The sequence below is a fragment of the Alosa sapidissima genome, chromosome 9 (genome assembly GCF_018492685.1).
Source record: "Alosa sapidissima isolate fAloSap1 chromosome 9, fAloSap1.pri, whole genome shotgun sequence".
In the NCBI taxonomy this organism is placed as follows: domain Eukaryota; kingdom Metazoa; phylum Chordata; class Actinopteri; order Clupeiformes; family Clupeidae; genus Alosa; species Alosa sapidissima.
In genome coordinates this window covers 15,568,956-15,580,531 of record NC_055965.1, presented here as the reverse complement: position 1 = coordinate 15,580,531, position 11,576 = coordinate 15,568,956, and the positions used below count along the sequence as shown (strand labels likewise).

General features: G+C 47.0%; 1 protein-coding gene and 1 long non-coding RNA gene across 4 annotated transcripts; one reads left to right on the top strand and one right to left on the bottom strand.

Annotated features, from left to right (window-relative positions):
• The first annotated feature begins 4,884 nt into the window (after positions 1 to 4,884).
• LOC121718416 lies at positions 4,885 to 11,341 on the top strand. 3 transcript variants are annotated; one of them, XR_006033935.1, is made up of 2 exons: positions 4,885 to 5,001; positions 10,208 to 11,341. It is a non-coding gene; the product is annotated as an uncharacterized LOC121718416 (long non-coding RNA). The 3 variants fall into 3 exon arrangements; XR_006033934.1 differs by lacking the exon at positions 4,885 to 5,001 and adding an exon at positions 6,935 to 7,102; XR_006033933.1 differs by lacking the exon at positions 4,885 to 5,001 and adding an exon at positions 8,496 to 8,628.
• On the bottom strand, positions 5,652 to 8,368 carry irf2bp2b (interferon regulatory factor 2 binding protein 2b). The gene is made up of 2 exons (XM_042103268.1): positions 7,328 to 8,368; positions 5,652 to 6,927 (listed from the first exon to the last, which is right to left on the bottom strand). Exons 1-2 carry the CDS (start codon positions 8,118 to 8,120, stop codon positions 6,137 to 6,139), a joined length of 1,584 nt encoding a protein of 527 aa, XP_041959202.1. The 5' UTR covers positions 8,121 to 8,368; the 3' UTR covers positions 5,652 to 6,136.
• Positions 11,342 to 11,576: the final 235 nt, after the last annotated feature.

The following is an 11,576-nucleotide window of genomic DNA, read 5'->3' as shown; positions in this document are numbered from 1 at the left end:
GAGGGGGCGGGAGGAGGTGCGAGACAGCCGACACCCACCCCACCCCCCCCCCCACACACACACACACACACACACAACTCCACTGCTGGTGCATTTACATCACAAAGCCTTTGTTGTTTACCTGTGTTTCATCACCGACCTGCACTAGTATCCGAAAGTGACAATGAGAGAGGAGGAGAAGAGAGAGAGAGATAAATGCTTTTCTGCTTTTCATTTCTATTTCATTTCAGTTCTTCATGTGTGGGCGTCTACATAGCTTACTATAACATAGGTTCCGTGATTTAAGAATGTTGCACAAATGCAATCCTGTCAATCACATCAATGAAATCAATTTGATCTCCATTGATAAAACAGAGAGAGAGAGAGAAGATAAGAGAGAGAGAAAGACAGTGAGAGAGAGAAAGAGAGTGAGAGACAGAGAGACAGAAAGACAGAGTCACACACACCCAAGACAGTGGCTCCAGTGTGTGAAGTGGTCTTCAGAGGCTCTGGTGCGGACAGACGTATGGGCCGCAGGAAGGATGTGAGGGCTCTACTTTAAAGAGCTCCCTTCCCTGGGATTTGGCTTCCTCCCGAAACGGGATGAGCATTTCAAAGTGGCCGCAGGAGCGGGAAGTCTATCTGTGTGTGTCTGTGTTTGGGGATTGTTGGCATGGCGACAGGGAGAGTCTTGGGGGTCTTGGACAAAACTTCACACGGCAGAATTGTCTCTCTTTTTTTTGTGTGCCTCGTCTGTTGTCATTGCCACTTCCGAATCCGTAAATGCAAAGAGACTCGAGCAAGAAGTTCTGTCTAGTTAGGCCGATTAAATAAAAATCACCACATCAATGGAAAATATTATTAAACACACATACACACACACACACACACACACACACACACACAAACTGGTAGGCCAAACTGATGAAACTCATGGCAATCAAACATAAGGATTGGACAAGACTGAGATGGATAAGATGGATGAATAATCAGGTTTGGGGGGATGGTTGGGGGTTGGTGATTGCCTGAGATGAACTTGTCTCACACATCTATCTTGAACGAGCCTCTGCGGGCCCAAAAGGCTCGTCTGGTGATTAATTATGCCCCGAGTGATTAACTTGAGGGCAGCGCGTCATTTGATATTCTCATTTTTGGCTCCGTTCCGTGCCGCCTAGCATGAATAATGTGTGAGTTTGAACCTCTGAAACTTCAGAGATGACTTGAGACTTCTGTGCGCGAAGCACGTAACACCCCCCCCCCCCCCATACTCGCTCTCTGAAACACACACAAACACACTCACACACAGATATATATATTGATTCAGACTGTTCAAAAAGAGCTCTCTCCAGTCAAGCCTCTTCAGGGAGACTTCACATTGAAACCCCAAGCACGTCCCTCGCATCTTCACACTTTTGGTTCACCAAAGATTGTGCTCTGGTCATTTTGTATGAGGCCTCCTGCCAAGCTGAAGTACTGGAGTAACACTCTCAAATCACCACTGTTGTGTATTGACCTGTAATTGTTTAACCCAAGTGCATTATGGGAAAGAGCTGTAGTTGAATGACAAGAGTAAAATGTAGAGAACAAATGTATATATTCCACATATATTAGTTTATAATATGGAACATACATTTATATTGTACTGTGTAAGATTTATTATTATTTTTTTGTCCATCTTTGTTAGTACAACAATACACTGGTCGCCACCAGTGAAAGGGGTCAATCTGGGTGTTTGAGGCCCAGGGGAAAGCGTACCTCTCTGGGTAAACCATCACCATGGCTCTCTGCTCTCTCCCTGGACTCTGCCTTTATGATGTGGCCCATGCGCTTCAGTCTCCTGTTTACTCTCCCCTTCTCTCTCAGGTAACCAGGCAACCAGAGGCCTAATCCAACAACCCACCACCCACCCACCATCACCTCCCTCCTCTCTCTCTCTCTCTCTCTCTGTTTTTTCTCTATCTCTCTTTCTTGCTTAAACAGACACGTCCCAGGGTTCAGCGAGCGTGCGATCGCTATATTTGGTGCGGCACGGAAAAGCGTTCGGCCAGATAAAGGCTTCCAGTAGGCGAGTGGAGGCCTGGGCCTTGGCTGTGGCCAGTCGACAGGCACGTACGTTCCTTTCTTGGTGCTGTTCGGTCGCGCCGGACTTGTGATTGATGGCCATGGGGAGGGGGGGGGGCTTCGCCTGTTTTCTGTCTAATTATAGTGACAGCAGCTGCAGGATATAGCCCCCCCCCCAAAACTAAAACTAATCCATCTATTCTGTTTCCGTCTCTCTACCTTTCACATTCTTCTTCTTGTTTGTCTTCTTCTCCTACTTCTCTCTCACTCGTTCTGTCTCTCTAGAACAAACAAAAGCTGGCGGTTTTGCTTTCGTCCTGTTCCCTGCCTTTTTTGACTCATCTGTGAATGTGTGTGTGCGCGTATATGTAGGCGTGTGTGTGTGTGTGTGTGTGTAAGGCCAGAGGTATGCATGTGCATGTGACGTGACGTGACTTACCCATTCTTGTAGGATTTCCCAAAAGCTTACACCCCACCCCCCCTCCACCCCTCACCACCACAAGCCCTACAAAATCCCTCCGGCTAGGGTAAGACATGACATGACAAGCGTTTGAGTGTGTGTGTGACGTGGCAGTTACCCCCCCCCCCCCCCCTCCCCTCTCTCATCATCCTACCCCATGTCTCAACAAGCTGGTGGCCCCAGCCTTGCGGCATGCCAGCACTACAGTGCAGAGTGTGAGGGCGGTACCAGGGGCCACTCACTGATTACCTTTCTGTGCACAGCTCATAGTTTGTGCATAGCTCTTGTGCCTGCAATCGGCGCGGCCATCTGTGAGGACTGTTTGGAGCATTCTGCAAGCACATATGCATAACTGTAAACACATACACACACGCACACCCATATACACACATACGCACACGCATGCATGCACGCAAGCTTGCACAGACACAGACATACGCCAACGCACGCACATGGCATGAAGCACTCAAGACCACCCTGAAGTTGCACCACAACATGAAGTGATTAAGCCAGACGCGGTCTTCCTTTGTGCATTTAGCTTTAACGACAACGGGAAATGCGAATGAGGCAGTTTGTGGTATTAGTGGGAAATTGAGCCTGGTATCTGTCTCTAACCCTCCCCACCCCCCACCCCCACTCACACAAAGAGGTTGCAAGTGACTTTTGATGTTTCTTACGCCTTGGGTATGGTTCACACGAGGACGTGTTGTTTCCACCTGGCTGCATAAGGAAGTTTTAGAGATGCACTCCCCTTTTTGCAGGCTAACTGTGCGAGGAGTGTCGACAGTGCCAAACAGGCCAACACCTTTGTGCACAGGCATTCAGTGGACACTGAGGGAGATTGTTACTGTCTCAGTAGCAAATGTTAAAGGTGTGAAAAGAGCAAAAGCAATTATCTTGGAGTGATTTGTGAACTCATACCTCAAACAAGTGAGGTTTGAATGTGTATTGTCTGAGAGATGCCGGAGGGGGCTTCTTTTGTGTGTATTAGCCTTCTTATTTGAAACCCCCAGAAAAATGAAGAGACTCTGAATGTGGGACACATGTGTGAAAAGAAAACGAGGCCCTTCCTGACACTGGCATGTAACTTGAGCAAATGCTGGTCCTGTAATCTCTGCCGAATGACTGAATGCCTGGCAACCCCATTCCGTGCCCCCCCCTCCCCCTCTCTCTCGTCTCGCCCCGGGGTGTTCAGATTTGGTGACAGATGAAAAGAGTTAAACTGGCCCAGCTGGAATTTGAGGCAGCCGCGCCAGCAGATGGTGAGCCAGTACACACATGTAATAAGACGCCTCTGGTCAAGTTAGACGACGTCTGTAGCAGGTCACTCGAATCTCCGCATATAGCCTTGCAAATAAAGCCGAGAGTGCCGGTTTCAAACTGCTGTACTACCGTCTACGAGGCTACTGTCTGGCGGAAATAAAGGCCAGCATCCAGAGAGGCGAATATGTTGATAGACCATGATACACTATTTGGGTTATTCATGTATCGTAGGCTAGACACACTGCACAAAAAATAACCTAAATAATTAGGTGCATTTAAGAATATGTTCATATTTGTTATAGTTGCATTGCAGGGTCCGCATGGCCCAGAGTTCAGTCGTACAAATAGCCTACTGTCATAGAAAAAAAACAGTTATTTTTTACGACAGCCAGTGGTGAGTGAAGGGTTAACTTTAATGTTTTTTTCGGTTCTCAATGGCGACCGCATGTGAATCTTGGGAGGAGAACAGTGCTCTCCATTCATCGCTCGGAGGCTGTGAGCGTTCAACCTTGAACAGTGGAAGGCGTGTTATTTGCTCTGCCTCTCTCTCTCTCTCTCCCTCCATTTGCTGGAGGGAGCCTCCTATGGCAGGGACTCGGGGGGGGGGGGGGGGGGTTGGGGGGAGGGGTGGTGGTGACTCAGGAATTCCACCGAGGCGCACACGTGACAGCGCGCTGGTACTGTTTGTCCAGACGAGTGTAGTCAAAGGGGAACGTAGCAAAAAAAAAAAGAATGGGGGAAAAAAGTTGATACACGGCCCACTCTGGAGGGGAAAGAGGACGTGGCAAAGGCTTGATAGCAACTTGATGGATATCTGGGTCCGTGATGAGACCTGCGTTCATAATACACCTTCTGTCGACTTAAAACATTCCGAAATACATTTGGGCATACTTACAGATCACTTAATCTTGTGGTGTATCAGTCTCTTTACCCAGTTGCTTTTCACATAATCAAATACCTGCGTGCATTGTAATTAGGCTACTCTGCGACTATAATTTCCACTATACCTAATTTAAATAGGCTACAGTTCGTTGCATTGCAGAATATAATGGAAAATACATTTTCCTTTCAGCTAGTAAGTAAACATATGGTACTTATTGGTAATGTATACTGGTCGAAGGATGTCCTGACAAAACTAACATCCAAAGTAAAACCGGAACAGTCATCATTTCTGAAGGTACTCAGTGCTTGTTTTCACGCGCCACGTAACCAGTCGTTCAAGGAAAAGGCTAGACCGGGTAGGCCAAATACACTGTTAACTTGTAGGGAAGAGCAGAAATGTTAGACTGTTGTGCTGAATATTATCAGTAAGTTTTAGGTTTTATGACGAAGTATACTTGACCCATGTTTGACATGAAAAAAAGTCAATATAATTCTAGTGAAACAGTATAACAGACGTTGATGCAATACTTAAATTTGCACTCGACTGTTTGGTCTTAGCCTAACTTTGAGGGCAGAATATAAACACCTAAATTATGTCATTGCCTCCCCATCAAGCTCGATTTCATGTGACGTGTGAGGTTAAATCATACAAATGTTGAAATATAGCGTTATAAACGTTACACTTTAAAATACCTTACCCAGCATGTGACATTGTTTATCTTTGAAACGATAGGAAATACATTACCCTACGGCATACTCTGAACGTTGCCTCACACCACTTTAAGATTAAATACTGACAATACTTGTAAATATTTATGTTTGAAAATGTATGAGGGCCAAACTACTAAGACTATCTCCCTCTACACTAACATTGCACAGCACCTCCTGAACAGGAGTTCATTTTGTTCTTGCTAAAGCTGTTGCATCACTGCCGTGATTCATAATAAATACCTAACTGAGTCATGGCGTCACTGATTATGCACAATAACCAAACCACAGACATCGATGTTGTTATTACAAGGTCAGAAACTGTATTTGGCAATTAAAACAAGTGCATACATGTACAGCTAGAAGCATTTCAGTTTTTTTGCCAAGTGCTTTGTAGAATATTAGTCACATTCTATGTTCGACCAAAGACTGCCACCAGATCTAGAAAGTACACCGATAATTGGCTTTAACAACGGAAAGAGATAGTAAGCGGACAGAGTTTGTTATACTGCGTACATACCTTTTATCCTCAAAAATATAGAAACACAATGTATTCAAAAAACAAGAATGTTTTCAAAAAAAATGTACAGCCATGTTTATGAAGTGTTCACTTCCCTTGTGTCCATATGTACATGTCCAGAAAAAGTCTTGCTTGGGTGTCAGCAATGTAGTATGCGCATTTAACTGTATGCAAATATTCTGTTTGTTGTGTTACTGTCTAGAAAGAAACAGAATAAAACAAACAAAATGCCATAGAAGATGAGTAAGAACGGGGCAATGAAATCACGGGTCTCGTTCCTTTTTTACCTTAACATCCCCTGCCAAAATGGTGGCTATTTCGCCTTGCATAAACGCCCAGGGTACATTGGAGCCGACCAGCGGGCACTTCTCCCCGCTCGGACAGTACACCTCCCCGGTGGCGCCTTGCTGTTTGATGCTCTCCCGCGAGCACGGGAAGCAGAACTTGTGCGAGGGCACCGAAGGGCACTGCACGAAATGCGTGTCCTCCAGTCGCTCGTGGCAGAGCGTGCAGCACAGGGGTACGCTGCCCGGCGGCACGGAAGAGTCCGGAATGCTCTGGGGGTGCACCGCCTGGGGGTCCATGCCTGGCACGTGGGCGGTGGCTGGGGTCCCAGCGCCCCCGCCTCCCAGGACCTCCCGCTGAGCCAGCCTTCGCTGATTGGCCGAGGAAGGTGACAGGGGGCTCCCGCTGTTGCGACGGGCAGAGGCACCCGGGGTGGTGGAGTGGACCTGGTTGGCGTCTTTCGGGGAGCCGGTGCCGGCACCGGCGTTGTCTGCAGCCAATATGAGCGCCTGCATTGGGGACTGGCCGTTCTGCGACGCGGTGGCGGCCTCCGGTGGGGTGGTGCGGGGGTGCGGGGAGATAGTGGAAGGAGGTGCAGCCGCTGAGAAGCCCGGCAAGGAGGCCGGAGGCATCTTCAGAACCTCCGAGGGTGACGGCAGCCACGGCTGGCCCTCGCCGTTCATCTTAACGGCCACCATGCCGGTGCCCTCCCCGTCCGGCTCAGGGGAGGCTTTCCTCTTCATGCTGCTCCTCGGGTGCTTCCCTCTGTCTGTTGGAGGAAGGGGGGGGGGGGGTAGAGGGTTAACAACATGCTCAACTCTGCAACGCAGGGTTGGGCTAAATCATTTTCGTCTCTCCTTGGCTCTAAGCATGACCTGTTGTTGACACAGTTTTTCTTACAATAGCCAAATACTTTCAGATTACATGAGCTATTGCAGCACCACGTAAGCATTGCTAAAACATGTGAAACATTATGTATCAGTATTAGATACTATGTAACGTTGCAACAGCTAGGTTACAATTAAACATTAATGTAACGTAGGCTATGCAAACTGCAGTTTTCTGGTGATATCTGCGTCTCGCAGAGAAACGTCAGCTATTGAAAAATATAACTAACATTAACGTCAGTGGAAACAGATACATTAGCTAGTTTTGATTTAACACATTACCTGATTTTGAGGAAGTGGCGCTTGGGTCGTATCCCATTACTCTGTGTTGCATGGCCGCATGGTCTTTCTTGAACCTGCTGTCGAACGTGTGGAGTGCCATAATTTCCCGCACCGTTTTGCCTTTTCCCATCCACTCCTCGGCCCGCTTGTGGCTGTCGCTCATATCGGACATGCTATCCGGTCTGTGCTTGTCTTTCATATCCTCCGAACGCTTGCCGCCGTGATCGCCTGGGTTGACCGACAACGCGCTCGGCATCCCCATTTGACCAGGTCGACCATTGAGCGCGTGTACGGGCGGCATGTTCCCGTTAACCAAAGGCACCAAATTGGGAGGGACTGCGCTAGTCCTGCGAGGGTTAGGGCTCTGGCGGTTCAGCTCCGGCGGCTCGTCGGGTTTAGGGAATCCGTTTGGAACGGGAATGCCGTTAGCCTGCCTCCCTGGTTGATATTCCGGACCCAGCCGGGGCGGTCTCTCAGAGGCGAGAGGATAGCGGTCCAAAGGCTGAGGCGGTCGGGATCCAGGATCTCCGGCCGAGTGGTTGAGAGCCTGAATTTCCTTTCCAGACAGCGACTGTTTCCCAGGTCCCGGAGACCTACCATCCTGAAAACCATGTACCCGCTTCAGCTGTCGAGCAGTCTCAATAACAAACTCGATTCGGTCGGCTCCCTCGTAGTTGACACATCCCCTGCAAACGGGCTCTGTAAAATCCCATATCATAGCCCACGGCATGCGGGGCAAGTCACACAAATAACATGACTGCCTTCTCGAGGCAGCAACTGCCGCGGAGGACATGGCTTTCGTGAGAAGAACAGAAAAACCACTAACTCACAACCCTTTGCTCCAAACGTCTGTCGAATATGTTACTTGTCCTTTCGACAAAAAAGAAGATTTAAAAAAATATATAGTTGAAACGCTCCTCCAGCCCTGAAGCCAGAAAAAACGACGAAGTTGCTCTCAGAAGTTCATGGTACTGTGTTCTTTACTACCGCGCGCCTCTATCTGTCTCCCTCACTACTACTCGCTCAGCCAGCTCAATGTGCGATGACGTCACCACCGACACTAAACTTGTGCCTCCAGCCCTAGCTCTATTTACTTGATTCTTCGACAACCTCCGCCGGCGCATGCTCCATCAGCCTTCTTTCGCTCTGTCGGTGCCAAGGATAGCCCACAACGTGCGCAAGCCTCAGAGAATATAGTCTAATTAAAAACCCCAAAGTGTTCCACTTTCTATAATAAGGGCTTTTGCATGGCTTAATCTTGCTGCCGTTGTTAGAATAGCTCATTGCAGCTTACGGCCGAGGTATGGTATATTCTAAATCCGAGTTATAGTTTGTTTACGCCCAGGAAAATGCAGACCTTGCTGTTTTCATGCGCTGTAAAATTATCATTCAAATTCCTCATGTTTGCGATTTTTGAAAGTAGTAGCCTACTCAAGAAAAAATGTCATTTAACATGCAAAACAGAGCAACAGTTTATTAATAGAATCACCGGTGTTTCTGCTTGACCGTTGTTGCAAAAATAGTCATTTAAGTTGCAAAAAACTCCTGGGGTATTAACGTTCATAGAAATGAGGCGTCACGTCACCACTGAGAAAAACAGCCTACAGCTTCTTTGCGACTCATCAATATTCTGAAAATTCCCGACTGGTACGCGCATGCGCCATTTTGTCTGCATGTAAATGGCACCTCGAGCTCTATTTGCAAGACCACATTCCCGCCTAGCTGCCAAAGCAACGTCACGCGGTAGGCTGCCCCTAGCCAACCGTGAAAAGCTTCTTCTGTTACAGCAACCCTGTGGAATAATTGGGGCCAAGCATCGAAAATAGCAACAGGCTATGTATTATTCCAAATGATACCAAGATCCACGCACAGCCTGGTTAGGTGCAGGTAGATTGCAGGAACATACTTAATTAGCAAAAATTGAGATAGTTCTACCGCACACTTTTGACGTTTACTTGATTTTATTCAGAGCGAACAACGCGTTTCGCATACAGCGTCCTCAGGTTCGCTCAGGTATACTATGACTATGTATTAATACATGCCTTCCTCAATGTGGTAGACTATACGTTTCAAACAGCAGCAGGGCCCAATATCAGAACAGACTTTCCAAAACAATTTACAGCGGTTTTGAGGGCGTTAGCGCCACCAACAGTCAAATCGTGGACTTGTAATTTTACTGTGCTGACATTTTTCTGTCTGGCCTAGGACCTGAAGACTTGGTAACACTGGCTTGTTTAGGCTATCGTTGGTTCTGTTTCTGCCAAATTAAATAACATAACTGTAATGAATTTCCCGAGAACCAGCTTAGGCTATTACATTAAATCTTGTAGGCTGTCTTGACATTTTAAAATTAGGTGAATCTGGAGAGGAGGGTATTTCTTTTAGGGGATTTTACATTGAGATGACAGTGTAGCACACTAAATATATGATTTGAGTAAACTTGATATTTATTTTTGATAAAGCTTATATATGATAAAACATGGTCTCAGTTGCAACTCAGTGGCTTAAATTGACTATTAAAGTAGGCTAACCATCTGCAACAGCCAACAGCACATATCTCTATGTCAGTCACATACAAGGTTAACGATAGGCTACTGTCTTTATTTTTGGGGCCCACAATTGCACTCTGGATGCTCACACTAACCTTCATTTTATCTTCAAACACATCACTGTTATCTCAAATACTGGAGGGGACATGGACAAAGCTCTTATTTGTGGTTTCTGAATTAGATTTAGGCTATAACAAAGAATTGCTCTCGGTAATATTGTAGAACATTGCCCACACATCCTAGGCCTAGACATCACCAGTGCTTTATTAATGTCAAATGTCTTTCATTTGAACCTATAATGTTATAAAGCATCTGACTTCTGTCCCCACAGCTCAAAGTGCCAAGCTGTCTTCCTGGTTGTGAATGAAGCACAAAGCAGCACATTCATCTTCACGGGACTGTGTCATTATGATTGGCCCAGCCATTTGAGCGATCCGTCCGGTCCAGCGCCAGTGATTCAGCGGGCTGGAAGCCACCGCGGCAGCCATCGCTGCCTCCGCCTCCACCCCTCTTCCACGCAAACAGCTGCTCCTCTGTAACGCTGCGGAAAGCCCCTAGTCTAAAAGGCAAGTCTAGACCACATCAGCAGAAGTGGTGCATATTTCCTAATCATCTTAAGATAAATAAGAAGCAGTTATGGCTGACTCATATTTGACACACTCGCTTTCTGCTCCTTTTTTCTCTCTCTCTCTATTTTTTTACTTTCACTCTATAAGTCTGTGCATGCCACGGTCTGATTTCTGACGGGTGATTCGGTGTGCATTGGATGATGACTGTTTCACATGTAGCCTGTGTGGGCGAGAGAAAGTTGCCGCAAAAGAATTCCACAGCGACTTCCAAGGAGGGGTGAGGCAACACTCTCTCAAGGCTAAAAAAAAAAGGAGGCCGAGTCCGCAACCAGAAACGCCACAGAGGGATTTGTTGTTACAGGCAGTTGCGATTGCGTCTCACAAATGAGGAAGTGAGATATGTTGTCACGTAGCAGCAGCAGCAGCAGCAGTAGCAGAGGCAGCCACAGCAGTTCGACTCAACGCGTAGAGCACTACCTCGCCCATTCGCGGAAAAACAGACTGTGCAATCCAGTTGGCTGCCGGCCAAAGATCACAGACATGCACCGGACAGAGAGGCAAGAGCAAGCCTGCCTACACTGAATGCCTGCATGATTCACCTAAACGGAACACACAATCAAATTGGCAGATGCCTTGGAGCAGATATTACCATGGCACACCTTTTGTAGGCCTATATGTCAACATTGTTATTCTCATTGTTTCCTTGTACCTTTCAGTGGCCTATTTCAGAATAGGTCTCTATTGTAGGATAAAAAGGTTAGTAGGAGGTTATTATTTGTGATGATGTTAATCTGTTTGAGTCATTATGCAGGGGGGCAAGTTGTTGAAATAAGCACTCACGACCAGCTGGTATGAGTTGAATAAATAAATAATATGTCTTTAAGGATGATAATCTCTCTCTGTCTCTCTCTCTCTCTCTCTTTCTCCTGTCTGATAGAAGAATGAGTCACCCTCAAAGCCGCTCTTAGTCTCCGCCCTTGTCAGCAGGAATCTGCTAAGCAGCTGACAAAAGTGATCCGCCGCCCATGTTGTGTCATTTACGAGTTGCATCATTGCGACATGACCAATTCCTCCCAGCTAGATCGCTTGAACACAAAGCAAGAAAGGAAAAAAGGGAAAGAGTTGTGTGTG